This window comes from Equus caballus, chromosome 1 (genome assembly GCF_041296265.1).
Source record: "Equus caballus isolate H_3958 breed thoroughbred chromosome 1, TB-T2T, whole genome shotgun sequence".
In the NCBI taxonomy this organism is placed as follows: Eukaryota; Metazoa; Chordata; class Mammalia; order Perissodactyla; family Equidae; genus Equus; species Equus caballus.
The window spans coordinates 49,363,953-49,385,000 of NC_091684.1; the positions used below are offsets into that span (position 1 = coordinate 49,363,953).

Below are 21,048 nucleotides of genomic sequence, written 5' to 3' on the forward strand. Positions count from 1 at the left end.
ATGTATATAAGGCGTGGAGTTCACCTCGTAAAAGTTAGGGCTTTTGTGGAGAAGAGGCAGCACAAATATTGAATGTGGGGCTATACATTTTGCCATCCCCAACCTCACACATACTTTCTCATCAAGAGACGAAAAGGACTTGGTGAGAAGGTGTTATATTAGTCTTGGTCTGACGGAAAACAGAATTAACTCCAAACGATTTAAATAAACTCTAAGGAAGGAGCTAATTATAGTAGACAGGGTCAAGGGACAAGCAAATAGTTATTAATAGATGATGAGCCACAAAAACTGGCAAGAGCTGGAAACCATTATCACCCAAGGGCTGCAGGGGCAAGGAGAGGACAGGTGATGGGAACCTGTGCAAAGGGGACTGTGGCGGGCGGGTGCTCAGTGAAGCTGCAGTCAGGGAGCCGTGCAGCTGCTGCTGGAGATCCTGCTTCCATTTCCTGGGCAGGAAGCAGGGAGAGTGAAAGACAGAGAATGGCCCTGGGGCAGGGGCCGGTGGAGCATAACTAGGTACCATTGTCAACTCTTAGATTTCTCTGCTGAGAAGACAAAGAAAGAAATTGTCATTGCCATCCTGGTGAAACTATTTGTTATGAGGGCACTGTCCTTTGAGGTTATTCTTTACCTACATTAATGAGTGGTTGAGTGACACCCTGAGAATGATACGTAAGTCATGTTTTTCTAATGTCCTTGCTTGGGGAGAACATTGGAGAATTCTTTCAAGAAAGAGCACTATACCCCCACTACAAGGATTGCTCTCATTTTCATTTATTTTGGAAACCATTGTTGAAGAAAAAGAGAGATGTGGCCATACACGTTTGAAAGAATTTCATGTGTAGTGGTGGCCATGAACATATGGCCTTCACCAACTATTTGGACTCTGTTCCAACCATGTCTTTCAACTGCAGTTAAGCCCATCATTAAACGTTCTTGCTCCAGTTTCACTGGGGAAGTCTGTGCTCAGAGCCATTGTATGTTGATAAAATATTAAGGGTATTTACAGCACAAGAAATAACGAGAGATAAAGTTCAGAAATTGCATGACAAGAAGCCTGTCATGGAATTATAGATGAGAAAGAAGGAACTTTTCTGTCTAATTGAGAAAGCACTGTTGTCGTTATTGTTAACATTTTTAAAGGTCTCATTTTTTAAGAGAATTTTTCTTAAAATATTGTCCTTGGAAAACAAGAAGTTCTGACTTAAATACGTTTGTTTGAAAGTACAAGGATGTAATTTGAGCAAATCGATCTCAGACTTTACTGATACAGATAATCTTCTTTTAAGGTATGAGTATTTTTCCACATTATAAATGTATACTTTTTCCTGGTGGAAAAAGCAGAAAAGCCTGAAGCATAAAATAAAATAAAAATTATCCATGACCGTGTTACTTAGAAGTAATGACTGTTAATTTGGTTGTTTTCCTTTTTCACCTGCTGAATACATCTGTATCCTTAAAATGAAATTACGGTATTGTGATTCTTCATTAAGATTTCCAAATTGCTCTCCAGATATTTTGCACCAACTTTTATTTCCATCGAGAGTATGTTAGAGAGTCTGTCTGACTATATCCTTGTTAGCGTTCTAATTTTAAAAATATTTGCCAATTTTATACATAAAAATGATTAGTAAGGTTGAACTTTATGTATTTATTGATCATTTTTCTATTGAATTATTTCTCCTTGTCTTTTGCCCATTTTCCTATGAAACAATTAGTGTTTTTTCTTGATTTATAAGAGCTCTTTGTATAGAAACAAATTTATTTAAGAAAATCATTTTTCTTGTTAGAAGTAATAGCACTGGTTTGTCACCTTTATGGGGTCATGCTTATTTTCTCTGACTTTTCATGGGAAGCCCCTGCCTTCTTGTCTCAGAAGAAAAGCCAGTTTTAAAATACTGAACTCTCAAATTTTTCATTAAGATATTTAAGCAGGAATATTACCTTTGGATAAATGTTTAGTGAATTCTGATTTAGACATTGTTAGGCCTCAAAGTAACTTTAGATATTTTTTTAAGAAAAGTAAGGACCATTTTAAAGTTATTTAATAGCTTAAAATAAATTTTTCCCCTTAGAGGATATAAATCTCTTGAGAGTGAGAAACAAAGACCCTTGGTTCCTACTTACTTGAAACAGTTACCAAAAAAGTATGAGAGAAACAAATAGTATTTGTTTATTATTACAGAATAATATTATTACAGAATAATATACAGTTGGAGACAGGGATATGAGTATTATTTCCAGTATATGTGGCTGCATAAAAAAACTATTAACAGCTGTTCATCTAGCCTGTAGAAAGTGGGAATAAGAAGAAAGGATCGGCAGATAGGCATTTTCCAAATAATTTTCCTTAAGGCTTATTTTCCTGATATTAGTTACTTTTAATTTTTTGAAAATTACTAACTTTCTTGAGATTATGAAGAAGCTTGAAACAATCTTTAACACCCAGAGTTGTGTGAACCCATACTTAGCTATTCTTCAGTGCAATCTGTAAAACTTTCTCAGTGGATCATACAACAAAGATGAGAAAGGTAGAGAATTTTAATGCCAGTCTCAAGCTGGTAAGTTATTTTTAGAACTGAATTCCTAAGAGCTTGCTGTTTCTTACGTACACCCTTAATTGTGCCTTGAATATCTTCAAAAGACAGAATCTCTGGTTTTTAAATTTCTTCTCTTAGCAGGCTGGACTGAAAACAAAGAGGTCATGTGTGTGGTATGATGTGGTCAAGTCTTCATCTATGGGACTTTCCTAGTCTAATGCATGTGAACCCTTAAACGCGGGGTCACTTTTCTGTAACGGCACCCAGCAGTTGAGTGTTAAGATTTTTCACGAATAGTCTCAGCTGTTGTAAAAGGAACAGTCTGCCCTGGCCACAGATTACAGCGCTTTGGGTTTAGGCCACAGGCAATACTGCTGGGACCTGCCGTGTACACTGTGAACATCAGTATTCCTTGGAGAGACGACGAAGATTAGTTGCTTCTGGCTCCTAGAAGTTCTTGCATAACTCACTGTTATCTCAGTGTGGTTTCCTGGGGATGCTTTGTCCTGGCACATGCCTCCATCCCGACTTCAGTGTTCTCTCTTTTATCAAACGGACCATTCAGCATCGGACTGGGACTCCAGTTCCATTCCAGAAGGCTGGTATTCAGTTCAGCTCTCTTTTACATGCTCCTTCCTCATCCTGGGTCCTTGCATTATTATTGCTTTTGTCAGGCTCTGTGCCTTGGGCTTTGTTCCCACTGTCACAAGAGTTGTCCATCTCTAGCTCATACATGTGTGAACGTCCTCCCTCGCAGTAACCTCGCACTGCCTGTGCTTTCTGTAGAATTGTTATACACAAACCATTCAGACGATTCCAGCTTTTCTCCTGGTACTTAGTTTCCTTTCCTCCCCCTTCCCAGAATCCTCTTCCTTATCTCTGGAGTATAGAGCTCCGAAGCCAAAAGACTTCAAGAAACTAATTGAGTCAGGCCTGGTGTTTTTAACTTTCTTTTTCCACCCTTAGTGCTCCAAAGCTAGATTTCTTCTGTACTTTGGATTGTTTTCCTGCCCTTCTTCTACCTGAACAGCAATTCTGCAATTATGCTTGGAGTGTAGTTTACATTGCCTAAGATAAGGTGGTTTATAAGATAAGGTAGTTTACCCTTTTCCAATTCTTATACTCCTTAAAAACATCTGTTCTTGATTATTTCATCTCTTATGCCTTGAGTTTGCTTTATACTTTGTTTGCATTTCGTTGTTCTTCTCTGAGATTATTTCTAGGTTTTTGCTGAGTCCCTGTAACTGTTTCTGCTTAAATAAACAGCTGCGATAAGGCACATAGGAATCTTAACAGAGAAGATGCATGTGCCCGATTTGCCTCTTCCCTTTCTTATGCCTTATTTCCTCCTAAAGTTGAAACATCAATGGAGAACAATTATGATGGCATATTATCATTGTATTTTGAACTCTTTTATTGCTGATTATACTGGAAATGCTGGTATTCCATTCAGCCAAAGCTCTCATCTACCTTCTAGCTAGCTTTGAATCTTCTGAAGCTGATAGCTCTTTTCTGTCTAATTGATGAAGGGTCGTTAGGCTCCATCTTGGTATGTGGATGCACCTTTTCTTTCATTCAGCAAGAACTTGCCTGAAATGTTCATTACCGTAGTAGTGAGGGCACCTTACCTCCAATCATTGCCAAGTAGTTGAACTAAAAAAGTCTTAAGGATCTTGCCATGCTTTCTATCTTTTGATTTGCTCATGTCACTCATGCCACTGTCATGTCAAGAGTACACTTTCTCTGTTGAGTATTAAGTTTCATTCTGCCAAATGGAATTTTCATAGGAAGTTATCTCGGGAAATCGTGGTGTGTAAACTGATTGTGGGTACCAATGGAAACATTTTTTTTTCTCACGAAAACTAGGGTTTTGAATTTAAAATACGTTTGCTTTTATACTTCTCATTGTCCATTACCCTTCTCTTCTAGTTGACTAGTAAAGAGGTTAATTTTTTCTGTTTAAAAAAAGGTAAGTTAAGGATGATTTTATGCCTTATCCTAAAGCAACATAGTTGGGTTAGGGAATGCCTACAACAGATGGATTTGTTTTTCACGATGCTGCTTGTAATATCTGACATGTTATGGCTGCTCACCAACATTTTGCCTTAAATACTTATAGCTTGGGCTCTTCCACTCCCGTCCGAATATATTCTTTGTTCTTTCATTCTAACTCGGTTTATTGGAGTTTGTGTTGTCAAAGAGCATTCCTCGAAAGAATCTGGAGTCTGTATTGCTGACCACAAAATAAGCTGAAAGTGCATTGACTTCCTGTCATCTAATCTTGTTCTTTTAAAATCACGTCATCAAGTTTAATGAGTTAGTTCAGGTTTTCTCTATCTCTTGATAAAGTATGTATCTTCATTTTTAACAAAGGTCATATTGTTATGTTATTTGACCTGTATAAAGTTTTTTTCCTTTTTTTAAAAGAAAAGTCTATTTCTCAAGAGGTCAGAGGGAAACACCTTTGTTTCACAGGAAAATATGGGCCGTGGCCAGTTGACTATGAGTTGAATTCACTTTTGCTGATTAGCAAAGTGATAGCACTAAAGGAAAAGTGACCAAAATAGCAGACATATGGGGATGATATTGAATTTTGAACTGTGACATGGCAGTAGAGTTTGAAGTAGAATCCCATCTCCATATGGGGTTGTCAGTGCATTTGTTTTGTGCCTGTAATATTCTGGAAATGCCAGTGGGGTGAATACTGAATTTCATCTACTTTGATATGAAATCGCACATTCCTGGAGTGTGCAAAACCAAAGGAACGCCCAAGCTGTCATCTCTGAAGCCAGCTGTGGATCCGTCACCAAGGTTCAGAGGCTCCTCTTCCTTCCTCAGAAGCAGATCTGTACTTCAGAGACATTTGTGTCTACTGCCTGCAGCTTAAGGTTCTTGGGAACATCTTAGATTGTCCTGTCTTTGGTGAGCTACTTATCATGAGAGACCAAAAAATTGGAAAATAAAGTTGTTTATCAGGTTAGTGTTATTTAAGAACTGCGTTACACCAAAGAAGTTTAGATTTATAAGAAAGTGTAACAATGATCTGACCAAACTCCCTCATTAGGGCTTTTTTGGGGAAGAAACTATACTCCAGAGATTCAGTGACTTCCAAGGTGACAGAGCTTGTTTATGGCTCAACTGGGATTCAGAACTTATTATAATGACTGTGGAATCTACATATTGCCCCATCATGTGAGGGGAACCTGTAACCTGTTGCAGAGTTGAAGCTATTAAAACTTAATACGTTCAGGGGCTGGCCTGGTGGCGTAGTGGTTAAGTTCATGTGCTCCCCTTTGGTGGCCTGGGGTTTGTGGGTTCAGATCCTGTGTGTGGACCTACACACCACTCATCAAGCCATGCTGTGGTGGTGTCTCACATACAAAATAACCCAAAAAACCCAAACTTAATATGTTCTGGTGGTATTGGCTGGCTTTTCCCAGCATTTCTCTAACTGATCCAAGTCAACCAGTGCCCTTGAGGTGTCTGGGGCTTTTTCTGAGATTTGATGTATATTGGCTGTTTGACAAAATCCTTACCCTAGAGCCACAGTCTTCCTTATATAAAAAATTTGGCCGTTACTCCTTTGGAACTACTTGCCAACTATGGATATATTCCCAGTCGTTGGCAGGGAATTTCAGAGGAAGTTTTGGAGATGCCTGTCTGCCTATCAACAGTGACTATTCCTAAGAATGTTGACAGACCTGGCCCCAGCTAATGTCCTTCTTGGTTAGATAGTTTCAAAGGCTAAGACTCCTTCGAAAGAACTTGAAATAAAAGTAAAAAGAGCTCCAAGCCAGGAGAAAGTGAATTCTGTCTGCTAGTCTCTTCTTATGGATGTAAGCCCAGTTTGACAGTTTTGTTTATATGCATAAAATGTACCAAAGCCATCTGGATTTCAGGCCATGATATGGAACTTTTCTCCATAAACAAAAGTGCAATTCTAATATAATATCTTTTGTTTGGGGATGTTGTGGGTGCAAGGAATGCGATCAGTCAAACATGGGATTTTCTATTGTTTTCTCTTTCTCAGAGAACATGCGACAATGAAAGCATTACTTTGAACTTTTGGGGTTGAATCTTTTGCTCAACAGCATTCAATCATGGAGACAGGAAAGTAACTACAAATAGATTGTTGGTGAAACATTGGTAGCTTAAATCCATCATGTGTCAAAAGCACATTACTGACTATAGCATAATAAATACAATGAAATGGCTGACGTGTGTTTTCTGTAGATTTTGCTGTGGGATAAGAATGAAGTGAAAAGGAGGTTTAAGCTTGAGGAGAGAAAAAACAGGCACTAAAATATTCAGTAATGTTTCCAGGAATGGGAATGTTTCCAAGGATGGAAAACCGGAGAGTAGAAACCAGAGTACCAAGAGATAATCTTTTAAAACCGTAACTAAACTTCACTTAGTTCATGTAAACATCTCAACTCTTTTGAATATTTATTTGTACTGAAAATATGGTTTTTAGCATGTGTTCTTATGAAAACAGTTGTTGCCTTATCAAATCCTTATGAATTTCCATATGAAAGTCATAAAAACCTTTTTGCTCAAAGCTTTAGCTCTTTTGCAGTATACATATAACATACCCATTTCATACCCATGTCCATACAGCTTCATATTACTTATTGAAGGTTGGGTCCCCGTCTGGTCTTCCTTTCTTCCATAGGATGACACCAGAGAGATGTGAGCAGATTGATGGAAGAGGAATTTTAAATCCAAAAATCTGGATGAATATCTGACAGTTCTCTGTATTTTCATAGAGGTACTGAGATCAGACTACTTGAAGTCACAACTATTTTGGGAAGTGCGAGACATATGATCACCTTGGAGATGAGATTTAGAGTCTTCCCCCAGATTTCCATCGCCTCCCTCTGTGCTTAGCCATTTCCAAAACAGGGGAGCCATCAGTCCATTCAACAGCCATTTACTGGGTATTTGCTGCTTGTTTGGCGCTATGGAAGTTACAAAACCAATGAAGATAATCCCCATATTCAGGGAGCTTGAGGGTTGATTATAAAGCAATGAAAATTATTTTTAGAGCAAACGTCTCAAAACTTTCATGCCCAAATAGGAGTTGTCCTTCAAAGCAATTAATTTGGGGGAGGGGCACTGTACACTTATTCCCTATTTCTCTCTCATCGTCCAAAAATCTTCATAGCTGACATTTTCCTTGTTTTTATGTTTATTAATATGGTTAATACTTTGACTTTTCTTTTCTCCATCAAGTATTTCCAGAATGGGTCTGAATGAAACCCGAGTCCCTTGTGCTGTTACATGGACAAGCTTGACTTGTAAACTGTGACAGCCATTGAAAGGGAGCTGGATTTCAGGATTTGAAATGAACACATTAAGTTCAGCCTGGAATAAGAGCTCACGCCTGTATATACCTTTTAACAAGGACAAAAGAAGGAATGAAAAATAAAACACAGCCAGCGACTTTAGCAGTCTAAACCAGAATTTTGTTATGTTTATTTTTCTCTGTACTTAGGGGACTTGATTATTTAAGAGCCATTTTCCGAAAAAGTGCTGATTTTGGTACTGGAGACAGTTTGATGTTACGTGTTGGTGACTGTGTGTCTCTGTTTGTGTCCCTTGATAATTTATATTTTTGGTCACTAGATGGTGCTCTTTCACTTTGAAATAAAGTGTTTTCTCTTGAGGCTTTTGCTTTTTATTTGATTGTTCTGTTGATGCAGAGATGGTGGAAAACCAAATTCAGTTTTAAATTGGATCTGAGGATTCCTGTCCCTCTACAGATGCATAGGCATTTTAATGTGATCATCCAACCTGTAAAAGAATAGGGTTTCAGATTATCATACCATGTAATACTTACTGTTAATTTATTTTGTGAAAAAATACTTTTTTTTTCCCGTAGAAGCATTTTATGTTACATATACTTGGCTGAAACATAAGAGATTACAATTACATTTTTTATGTGGTTTAGTCTGCCGTGTCCTATACTCGATTTAAGAATCACTTGGGACACCAACAAATGCTGAGTGCTGGGTCTGGGAGACCCAGGAACCTATGTTTCAAGCAAGCGCTACAAGTGAGTCTGGCGAGCAGGCGTGTTTTGAGAAGCACCGGGTTCTAATCCCCCTTGGAGGAGTGAGAATTTTTAGTAGAGATTAACACCAGAGTCAGCCTGCAGTAATTCAAACCAAAGTTGAGGATAGTTGAGACCAAAATTTTGAATGCAGACAGCTCTTTATGTCAATATTGCCTAGAGGAGTTATAATGGATATAATAAGAATTAGTAGAGAAAGTGCTCTCTTTTTGTTTGCAGAAACGTGTTAAAGTTGGCTGCAGTCTTACAGAGAAAAGGCAGCCCCTGTTAGGATGCATTCGGGAGCAAGCAGTGGGAACAAGATGCCATCCTGTGGAGGCTGTCCCAGCTTGCGGTGGTTGGACATCCCTTTTGCCCTACCTTTAGGCTCATCTCCTTATAATACCTGACACTTAGACATTTTAGAAAATTTCAACCAATCCTAAGGTCTTTCATCTTCACAATGTCCCTTTGACAGGGTAGCTGTCAGAGAAGGGATTAAAGAACAGGATGAGGACAAAGGCCAGGAGCAGCCAACCCTGGAGATACCAGGCAGGGGCCTGAGGGTGTTAGGATGGCTCCACAGGGAGCCAGATGCCTTCCCAAACTCTGAAGCTCAGGGGTGGACTGTTGCTGACTCTGGTTCCTCCATCCTGGTTCTAAGGGTGGGTAGCTTTAGAAAATGGTTTCCTGTCTTTTTAGTAATAGCCATTCTGATGGGAATGAAGTGATATCTCACTCTGGTTTTGATTTGCGTTTCCCTAATAATTAGTGATGTTGAACATCTTTTCATGTGCCTGTTGCCCATCTGTATATCTTCTTTGGAAAAATGTTTGTTCAGATCCTCTGCCGATTTTTTAATCGGATCTTTTTTCTGTTATTGAGTTGTATGAGTTCTTTATATATTTTGGATAACAATCCCTTATCAGATGTGTGATTGGCAAATATCTTGCCCCAATTGGTAGGTCGTCTTTTTGTTTTGTTAATGGCTTCCTTTGCTGTGCAGAAGCTTTTTAGTCTGAAGTAGTCCCATTTGTTCATTTTTTCTTTGGTTCCCAGTGGGGAAGGAGGAAGTAGAAAAGGGCAAAAGGGCACATTTATATGGCATCTAGACTTTGAACATGATGTAATCTATACAGAAGTTGAAATATAGTGATGTACACCTGAAATTTATATGATGTTATAAATCGGTGTTACCTGAATAAAAAATTAATTTAAAAAAGAAAATGTTTTCCTCCCTTCTTTCCTTTTTTTCTCTCTCTTTCTCTCTTTTAAATTGCTCAATTGCACCTTAAGAATATGATGTACTCATCATGGCATTGATTTGCAACTGGATTGTAGGATGGAGGTGGGTAGATCACCATATCCGGAAAGTATGTGAAGTTTGATAAAATCCCCACTGGGTGATTCTGACTTCCTATCCTAGAGAATTGATGGTTTAGAAGGACTCAGGCAGAACTGCTTTTTAATTGTGAAAGATGCTTAGCAAACATTTGCTGACCCTGTCCCTGACCCTGAGGTGTGTGGAACAGGATGTAAAGGACTTAGTGGAGAAGGCAGTCAGGAAGACTGACATTCTTCATGGTAGTGGTGGTGATGATGATGATGATGATGATGATGATGATGATAAAGATAAATTCTCTCTCTGACTCAGCTTTATCACTAAAGCTAATGGTATAGAACTTTTGCCTTACCGCAGAATGGTCTTGGTCTCTGTCAGGCTGACCTATAGGGTAATAGATTGCTGGGAGACTTGAAAGCCTGAATAACGAGAGAACTGAAGAAGTGTATGTCCTCCCTGGGGCTTGGGCTCTGATGTCTCCCTCCACCTGGAAGATTCCAGCTTGGCCAACTGCCTCTGCTCCTTTAAGCCTTTACTCAGCTCTCACTTTCTCAGTGAGGCCTAATGCCTCTACCCCTTTTCCGTAGATGATACTCCTGATTCTTTTGTCCTGTTCTCCTTTTTCCTTTTTTTCCATAGCATTTATGTTCTAATACACTAGACAATTTATTTGATTAATTTTTATCTCCTGGCACAAGACTGTAGGCTATGTGTGGACAGGGGTCTTTTTTCCTTCACTGATATGTCCCCTAGCCCTTAGAACAGTGCCAGTACGTACCTGAGGTTCAGAAAATATTTGTTGAATGAATGAATGCTTTCCTATATAAAATTTACCAGCAGTAATAAACAATTGACATAGCCTATATTAGACACTCAGTACTCATTCTGAATGAATGTAAAATATTTCTGAATGAAGATTAAGATTCTTTTTATTAACCATGACCTGTAAGGATATCTTCTAAATTAAGTTATCACATAGTTTAAAGTGTGGATGCAGAGTTGGAAGACATTGGATTATAATGAACAAGCCTCTGAGTAGTTTCTGGGCCAAGGTACCCAAACCCTTAGTGTCCTCTGTAAATGATCTATGGTGTGGGTTAAATGAGTTAATGCATTTAAACTTTTAGAACAGGGCCTGGAATATAACAAGAGATCAATTAATAAATTGAATTTGTTGATTTCTCCCTTGTTTAAAATATAATTATATGGTATACTATTTTGCGATTAAATTTAAATAGTTTGGTCAGTTTTCAGAAGGAAAAGAGCCACAGATAAATGCACCATTTGGATATTTTCCATATTCCTGTTTTTATTACGATGAAAATACACCTAGAATGAATCAAATATTGAATTTATTATGGAATCTCTTTTCTTAAATTGTAAGATAATTTTAAAACAGAGTTTAAGGGTTTCACATGAGCCCTTTGTTTCTGATTTCTTGTAGATCCCCATATTAAGGTTTCTGGAAAGAAAGAAGATGTTAAGGAAGCCAAGGAAATGATCATGTCTGTCTTAGACACAAAAGTAAGTGAATGTTAAGGACACTCAGATGTCAGAACCTTGTATCTGCAAGGGCTGCTTCATGCGGTTATGAAAGAACCATTTGGAGAAGAAAAACCAGGAGAAAGTAATGGTGGGTTTTAAAATAAGCATGTGTGATGCTACAATGGATGTTAAGTTCTGTTTAAAACTTTAATAGGTTCTTTCATGCTGGGTAACTGAACAATATTATAGACACACATATATGTATTTATGTACATATGTAAGTAAGTAATGCCATCTTCAGAAACAGATATGGCCCTGATTAGTATAGGGTCAGTAATAAAAATTGCTAGAATTAGCATATTTGCCTTTATGATGCCAGGAGAAAACCCAAATGATCTTCTGTGTAGCTGTGTGTGTGATGCCATGAAATTTCATGCTTTCTCTTGTATGCTCTTTCTCTGTGAGTGTATGTATAGAGAGATAATAGGGAAATTTAGTATGTAAAAATTTATACTCATTTTGAGAATGTATTTGTTTTAATAAACACTTCGAAATCACTTATTGTGTGCCTGGCAGTTTGCTAAGCACTTTACAAATATTAATGGGTTTAATCATCATAAACAACTCAGTGCAGAGATATTAGGTAATTTACCCAGGATCCAATAGCTGTAAAGTGGTGGGGCGGGGGGTGGATTCAAATCCAGGCTATATCTGGTCCTTAACCACTATGTTTTGCCACTTGGTATTTCATTGAAATGATTTCTGATTTCTTCCCCTTTCTTTTTCTCTTGTTCTTTTTTTTTTTCTTTAAAGAATTATTCACCTTGTAATTATTAAATATTTTAGAAGTTTCTCCAAAAAAGGATGTATCTTTTTCCTGTATTTCAAAGGTTAAATTCAAAGATCAATGTATTTAATGAGTATATTTAAAATTTAAAAATTCAGAAGATGAGAATCTTGATATTTTTAACATCTTGTTGTATTTTGACTTTTTAATTTTACTTTCTAAGGACTGAAGAATTTCAACGTCAATTTTGTAAATGAGAAAAAATTTAATGTCAGTCTTTATAATTTTACAACACTAAATTTCCCAAAATTAAATACATGGATTCCAGTACGACCACAATGTTTTTATTCATCATGTCTTAAAATTTTGCATTTTGCTTTGATATAACTAATCTCACACTGTATATTGGTTTTCTTAAGCCCTTTTACTGCTGGAGATCTGCTTCATGATCTCCTCACTCTTCTTCCTACTAGTGAGAATAATAGATTCACTTTATAAAGTTGGACATATGGGAATAGAGCAGTTGTGAAAGCAATGCTTGTAAATACTTTTTTATTCAGTTTTGAGTTTTATTTTTATTTCTAGTTTTCTGCCATAGTTTAACAGTCCTACTAACGTACATATATTCAGTCTTGTAATTGTTTTGATCTGTTATTAATTATATGAGTTAAATGTTTCCTAAATAATGTCTATTAAAGAAAAATGAGTAATTTATTTGTAATTGTACCAGACTTTATTTAAAAGCTACTTTCCAAAAATTTGTCTTGGTAAAGAGTTTATCTTTCTATTTCTTCTGACAAATTTGTCTTAAAAAAGAATTTCTTTCTTTTTTTTTGAGGAAGATTAGCTCTGAGCTAACATCCACTGCCAATCCTCCTCTTTTTTGCTGAGGAAGATTGGCCCTGAGCTAACATCCATGCCCACCTTCCTCTACTCTATATGTGGGATGCCTGCCATGGCATAGCTTGATGAGCCGTGCTTAGGTCCATACCCAGGATCCAGACCGGTGAACACCAGGCTGCCAAAGTGGAGCACGCGAACTTAACTGCTATACCACCAGTCTAGCCCCAAGAATTTCCTTTTTATAGCCAAAGAGAAATAGATAGAGATTGAACATTTATAGATTAAGATGATCTTATTAAGAAATCTGTAAGATCTCCCACTGGGTCACTTTTTGTTAATACTGTTCCCTTGGGGGAAAAGTGTTTGAAGGAGTCCTTCCTTCCTTTTTCATGCCTCGAGAAGTAATACATTATTTCCACATAGAGCAATCGGGTCACCTTGAAGATGGATGTTTCACATACAGAACATTCGCATGTAATCGGCAAAGGTGGCAACAATATCAAAAAAGTGATGGAAGAAACAGGATGCCACATCCACTTTCCAGATTCCAACAGGAATAACCAAGCAGAAAAAAGCAACCAGGTACTTTTGTCTTTTCACATGAATTTTTATGGGAAAAGTTAAAACCTTAATTTTCTGTATGCATATCTTTTTTGGGAGATGACAGCAAAAAAGTAATCATGGAAATGGCAGGTAGTATAGATTGTATGACCCCCTCCAAGGAGACTGAAGGTGCTCTGCTTTTTTAAAGAGATGAGTTGTAGGTGGGCCATAAACTCTTGATCCCTGAATGGGTTGGTAGAAGAGAGGAGAGGATGTGATGGCAAAGTAAAATGAAGTCCCTAAGGAAAGGCTCAGAGAATGTGTGGGTGAGGAGAGCCCCTGAAAGCTTGCCTAGTGCAAGCACCCATCCATTGCTGGAATTCTCCGTACAGCGTCTCACAAGTGGTCCTCCAGACTACACCAGACCACCTTCCGAGAGGCCATAAATGAGCACCTGACTTCCTCACATTGACTGAATTATGTCTCTCTTTAGTTTATACACATTTTTTCTGGTTCTTGTGTTTGGAAACTAATGGAACTCACTTGTCCACATAAAAGCACTCTCACTACTTGAAGAACGTATAGTAGTATTTGTGTTATTTGGAAGTTTTCTCTCTTCTAAGCTAATCACCATACTAGCAACCGTTGGCCACAAAGATGAATAAGATATGGTCTTTTCGCTGTGGGGACTGATGGTGACAGTGAGACACATACATAAGGAACTAGATAGAAAACCATGGTCAAAAGCAAGGGCAGTTTACAAAATATTTGACAACTGGTGTCGTTCTGGGCACAGCCTATGAGAGCAGTGTCCTGGAACCCCATCCCCTCACCCTGATGCCAAGATCAATTCTTTTGTTGATGGATCATGGGAAAGTCCAGGGAATCCCAGGAAAGGGCTGGAGGTGGGTGTTGGAGCAACAGTTTTTTACCAGCCAGCATGGAAGTAGTTCAATATTTCGAGAACCTAGTGCAGCAGAATTGTTGCATATTGATAATCATCTAGCATGCAAAGAGTTTAAGCAAAATCGAGAAAATTTAGTGAACAGGAGAAATTATAAAGAGGGCAGGAGGGCTTCGTGGGCTTTGTGCGGTTTAGGTAGGTCCAGGGGGTGACGTAGATCAATTGACACAAATCACCGGAGTTGCTCATTGAAATGGAAATTCTGATTAAGCAGGTCCAGGTTGGTGCCTGAGATCCTTCATTTTTAACAAGCTCCCAGATAATGCCTGTGCTATTTTTTCCTGGCCGACACTTTGAGTAGCAAGGATATAGATCACTGGAAAAGCAGATGTGAGTTCAATTTAAAGAAATCTACCTCTGTGTTTTCTTATTTTTGCAGGTATCTATAGCAGGACAACCAGCAGGAGTAGAATCTGCCCGAGTTAGAATTCGGGTAACTATTTAATACTTTAATACTGTAAATCAGTGTCAGGAACATTTGTGTTATAAGGCAATAAAATATGGTAATTTATCAACTTATAACCAAATCGTATGTTCAGTATGTAGGATATAGTGACAAAAGTTGTTTTAATGTACTAAAGATTTTTCTTAGAGATGTTCTAAATTTTATCTGACTCAGTTTCTTTGATAATTTTGAAATGATCAAAAAGAGGCCTGGGGAGAAATGCAACAGTCAGTTTAAGTTACAGATTCTCAGATTTCACAAAAGGCTCCTTTCATTTAAGAAACTATATAGTCTACCCAAGCTTATGTCTATAATAAAAACAATTTATGTTCTAAAATTCCATCTTCAGAAAAGAATGAATGAATGATAGACGTCTCTAAATGTATAATGATTTAACTATCTGCTTTGGGTTCTCATAATTTCATTTTAGGAGCTGCTTCCTTTGGTGCTGATGTTTGAGCTACCAATTGCTGGAATTCTTCAACCAGTTCCCGATCCTAACTCCCCCTCTATCCAGCACATATCACAAACGTACAACATTTCTGTGTCATTTAAGCAGCGTTCTCGAATGTATGGTGCTACTGTGATAGTCCGAGGGTCTCAGAATAACACTAGTGCTGTGAAGGTAGGTGATTGAGAGCATTTTGAACATTGTAAGTGTACAAATCATGCAAGTTTTATTTTTAAAGGAGTTTAGACTAAGTCTGTGGACAGTTATTTTATAGGATTATTTCTCTCCCACCCTTTTCTCCTAGGAAGGGACTGCCATGCTGTTGGAACATCTTGCTGGGAGCTTGGCATCTGCTATTCCCGTGAGCACACAACTGGATATTGCAGCTCAACATCATCTCTTTATGATGGGTCGAAATGGAAGCAACATCAAACATATCATGCAGAGAACGGGTGCTCAGATCCACTTTCCCGACCCCAGTAATCCACAAAAGAAGTCCACCGTCTACCTCCAGGGCACCATTGAGTCTGTCTGTCTTGCAAGGCAATATCTCATGGTAAGTTTACTGAAATTAGTGTTACAAAGTTTTTTCTTTTTGTTTACCTCTTTGGGTACAGTATATGTTGCTGCACATACCATACCAATGTGGTATTTATGAAAGCACTTTGCAAGCCTGGTCAGATAAGGAAGTTTCTTGGTAAAAGGAAATAAACTAAAAGAGTAAGGGTCCTAGTGCCTCATGGGCTTAATTTCATTACATCGGTGAGTAATTTCCTTGCAGTCAAGTCTTTTGTTTTTTTTTCATTTAGACTAAATATAGAAGAGGTTATAATGGAATAATTGACTGCATTTTGTAGGTGATTATTTTCATATGACGTGGAGTATTAGTTTGTAGTTTGTACATGACAAAGAAAATCTTCTGTTTAAACAGAAAAGTAAAAATACCTGTAAAATTTTACCCTAAATTTTGGTAACGTGAAACATTTGAATATTTCATGAATCTGATACAATTTAAAAAATGCTATTTAAGCCACGAATTTGAGTATCATGCGTTGAAGAAAAATAGCAGGGTTTGTATAATTCTGTACTGTTTCCAATTTATAATTCGCAATATTTTCTATCCTTCCTATATTCACTTAAAAACCTAGTGTGTAGCTCGGATATATAGTAACAAAGTGGACTGACATAATGTGGACTCGCAAATATTCTTGCTGAAAGCACTACTGTATTCTCCTGTTCAGAGCTTGACCTTTAGTGACATTTGAATCGATGAGCTTCAGCTTCAGGTGTGACCTTTGCTATTATTAACTTGCAGAATTTGTTTTTGAGAAACTTTCAGAAAATCCAAGTTTGTATTGTTGATTCCATTCCTCTGACAGATGAGAACTAGTTACAATCATTAAGGATTTTAATACATTTATTTTGTTGTGAATGATTTTTTTTAGCCAAGCTTACTTACCAAGCTATTTTTAATATACTACTAGTCAGCTAGCAGTCCAAAGATTACTATGATTACTCTTCATAGTTTCTTTTTTCTGCGTTTCAAGTTATTTAGATGTAATTTTTTTTAAAAAAATTTTTTTAAGGTTACTGTTTGGGATTTTTTTGGTGAGGAAGCTTGGCGCCGAGCTAACATCTGTTGCCAATCTTCCTCTTTTTTCTTTTTCCTTTCTCTCCAAACCCCAGTACATAGTTGTATATCACAGTTATAAGTCCTTCTAGTTTCTCTATGTGGGATGCTGCCTCAGCATGGCTTGACAAGCGGTGTGTAGGTCCGCACCCAGGATCCCAATCAGCAAATCCTGGGCTGCTGAAGTGGAGCGTGTGAACTTAACCGCTATGTCACCAGGCCGGCCCCTAGATATAATTTTTGAGTCCAGTGAAACTTTTTCAAGCGTTCTGTGCAGTTATGAATTCATATTCATACTTTGACCATGCCTGGCAAAAATACAGGTGTGCAATGAGATTTATTATTCCACAATATTGAAAGAACTGAGGTGGGGGGATACATTTAAAAGGCTTTAACCTATAGTTTACATACTGCAACCTTTTTTTTAATAGAAATGTCCTTACAAAAATGACTTTTGTCCACAAGAGAAATGGAACATAGTAATTTCATTTTAATTCTAGTATGTTTGATGGTAACTTCTCCTGATACTTATGTACGAACCCAGCAATCCGTGGGCTAGCATGAGTATCTTGAGCATCAGAAAAAGTATGTGACATGGTTCCTATACTCAGTAGATTAAGGGCCAGAAAGAAAGCATCAGAGAAGAAAACAAGTGCTAAACTCTGCAGTGCTAAAAAGTGAGATAGTTCAAAGAAGGGACAATATAGCAGGTGACTCCAGGAAGGAGGTAAGATTTGAGCTGCATCATAAGAGAAGTAGGACTTGGGCTGGTGAAGAAGACTTTTGATGAGTTGAGACGCCAATGTACGGAATCCATTTAACAGTCCAGAGCTAGTCTGGGCTGGAGGAAGGGGCAGATAAGTAGACATACAGACAGGTGATTGTACACGCAAAGCTGGGCCAAAACGTGGAGATCTTTAAATGCTTATGTGTGTTCAGATTTCATTCAGGGGACAATAAAAAGCCACTACTGTAAGTCTTTGAGTCAGGGCACAAGATTAGTACCCTTGAGGTGGTTGAGGATCTAGTCTCCGGCATTACTAACAAAACTGAAGTCAGAGAATGGAGGAATTTTCCAAGTTAGAGAGTGGGTAAAAACTTCAGGGCCAAAAACAAAACCTTAAGATACATGTAATTTTGTCAACCAAAAACATAGTTTCTGCCCTTCAACATTATTTCCACACCAACCCGCTAAGCTATGTGAAACTATATAATTTAGCTTTAATACTTTGGTTTACTCTTTAGATCCATAAAATATTGCGTTATTTGTGGGCATGTTAAATTATCAGATGTTTCAGTGAGTAACTTTTACCCCCTACATTTCCTCGTGTAACATTTCCCAGGGTTGTCTTCCTCTTGTGCTGATGTTTGATATGAAGGAAGAAATTGAAGTCGATCCACAGTTCATCGCGCAGTTGATGGAACAGCTCGATGTCTTCATCAGTATTAAACCAAAGCCAAAGCAACCAAGCAAGGTTAGTATATGTCGCTGTATATTTATTTGGTTACTTTATATAAATATAAACTTATAACAACATTCATTATTGATCATCAGTTTATTTCCATCAATGTTGGGTTTTGGAGTCCGTTTTTAATGACTGCTGTTTTTTATAAATATATGAGAAGGAAAGAGAAAACATTTTTTTTTGTTAATTTGCAATCTGGTAACTAAAACTTCACTGTTACCAGAAAGTGGATAAGGCTAAATAAACATTGTGTTGTGTGTGTCTCTGTATGTGTACGTAGCCAATGCAATTCAAAAAACCTTAGTTTACTTACTATCTGTGAGCCGCTGTGCTCGCGCTGGAGATTTAAGGAATAGGTGCCCATTGTCTTTAATAAATCATTTAAATAATGAAGTGTCCACAGTTCAGCTTTCTTGAAACTTCCACTCTAAGATGTCCAAAATTTCAGTAATTACATGTACAGCCAAAATTTAATAGGATAAATCTGATGATATTAGGTGCTAGTGAGAATTTGAGGAAAGAAGAATGTTCCTCACATTAATATTGCATAAATTGGCACAACCACTTTGAAGAGCAATTTGGGACCATCTGATCACACTGAAAATACTGATGCTTCACCCCCAGCGATTCTCCTTCTACTTATACACTCTGAAGAAACCTTTGGTGCAAGAGTCAAAGGACAAGAATGGTGTTGAATTAAAAAAGCCAGTTGAACCAGCCCTGATGGCCTAAAGTTTAAAGTTTGGCGTGCTCTACTTCAGCGGCCCGGGTTCAGTTCCCAGGTGCAGAACCACACCACTTACCTATCAGTAGCCTTGTTGTGGTGGTGGCTCACATAGAAGAACTAGAAAGACTTGCAACTAGAATATACAACTATGTATTGGGGCTTTAGGGAGGGAGAAAAAAATAGAGAGAGAGGAAAATTGGCAACAGATGTTGGCTCAGGGTAAATCTTTCCCAGCCAAAAAAAAAAAAAAAAAAGCAAGTTGCCTTAGAACATGTACTAAATTATAACATTTGTGTAGATTTTTTTATTATAGTAGCTAAAACATCAAAGAGTTGTGCCTTTTTTACTTTCTGAACTGTAAATCTCACCATATATGCATAATGGTATATGTATATAATATGTATCAATTTTGCAAATATGCAAATAATGTGGTATTCAGTGTCCACCTTAAGAAAAACAATCATGCTTTCTTCAAAAAAAAAAAATAACTTTAAAGGAAAAATAACATTGATTCTAAGTGAACGTGACATAATGAGTTTAAAGTTACAGAATAGGACTCTAGTTTTATGTATCATGAAGCTTCAAGCTTGACTAATTTGAGTTGACCGGTCACTATAGATAGCAGGACTAAAAGATAAAGACAGAAGAGATTTTTGAGGACTTGTGCATATAAAGACAAACAGGCACAAGAAGAGTTCCTGGAGTTCAGTAAGAAATGAGCAGAGGTCAGGGGCAAATAGATCATAAGTGAGAACCTGCAGCCTGCAGCATCTTAGGGCCATTTAATTATGCCTGGCTGGCCTCATGCCGACTACCACTTTAACTGCTTTCTCAGCCACAGATTTTCTTTATTGCCCATTGGAGGCTTTCAACCTTGGGTTCACATTTTCAATTTTCTAGATGAGTCCATTGAGAAAGAAAATTTATTGTTTAGAAATTTATTTTATCATATGCTTTGCCATAGATATGTCATCACTGAGGAATAGTGGTACCTCAAATTCTATTAGTTAACTAGTAGACCATAAATGTCAACCATTAAGTGACTGTTATTATGCACTCTGTATCTGGTGACACATTTGATTTGTTTTGTAAAGATGGGATAAAGGGGGAAAGGCTTTAATGTAAAGACAAGAGGATGTAAATAAGAATGGGCTGTAGAGACCGACCTGAGTTCCAGTCCTCTCGCACCCCTCCACAGCTGTGCTGTGACCTTGGCTAATTCCCTTATCTTTACTGAATATGAATAATAATTCCCACCCGATAAGGTTTTGGTGGGCATTAGAATATATGTGCAGCTTCCATCACAGTGCCTGGAACACAGGACACACCCAATAAATAGTAACCAACATTTTAGGGTTTTATCAAAAGGGGTAAACTTAAGAATTAAATGGTTAGAATTTGCAGTTGATTTTAAAGCAACATTGATATATTCGCTGAGTGGAATTCTTGTTACCATATTCATTTCTCACCTACCTCCCCAATTCATTGTAGACTACTTGCATGTCACTTTTTTCTTTCCCATTGTGTGTTTTCATAGTCTGTGATTGTGAAAAGTGTGGAGCGAAATGCCTTAAATATGTATGAAGCAAGGAAATGTCTCCTCGGACTTGAAAGCAGCGGGGTTACCATGGCAACCAGTCCATCCCCAGCATCGTGCCCTGCTGGCCTGGCATGTCCCAGCCTGGATATCTTAGCTTCAGCAGGCCTCGGACTCACTGGACTAGGTATAAAATGTATTATTATAGCGTCTCAGTCACTGGGGGAATGCTTATC

The 21,048-nt window shown here is 37.7% G+C and overlaps 1 protein-coding gene across 6 annotated transcripts in view; it reads left to right on the plus strand.

Moving 5' to 3' along the window:
• BICC1 (BicC family RNA binding protein 1) overlaps positions 1-21,048 on the plus strand; it is a 266,280-nt gene that overhangs the window by 216,881 nt on the left and 28,351 nt on the right. For all 6 annotated transcript variants that reach the window (XM_070262741.1, XM_023643462.2, XM_070262742.1 and 3 more), the window contains exons 4-10: positions 11,379-11,458; positions 13,473-13,631; positions 14,936-14,989; positions 15,432-15,626; positions 15,757-16,008; positions 18,426-18,557; positions 20,813-20,999. In XM_070262741.1, coding sequence (XP_070118842.1) covers positions 11,379-11,458; positions 13,473-13,631; positions 14,936-14,989; positions 15,432-15,626; positions 15,757-16,008; positions 18,426-18,557; positions 20,813-20,999 — 1,059 coding nt within the window. The remainder of the gene's footprint in view (positions 1-11,378; positions 11,459-13,472; positions 13,632-14,935; positions 14,990-15,431; positions 15,627-15,756; positions 16,009-18,425; positions 18,558-20,812; positions 21,000-21,048) is intronic.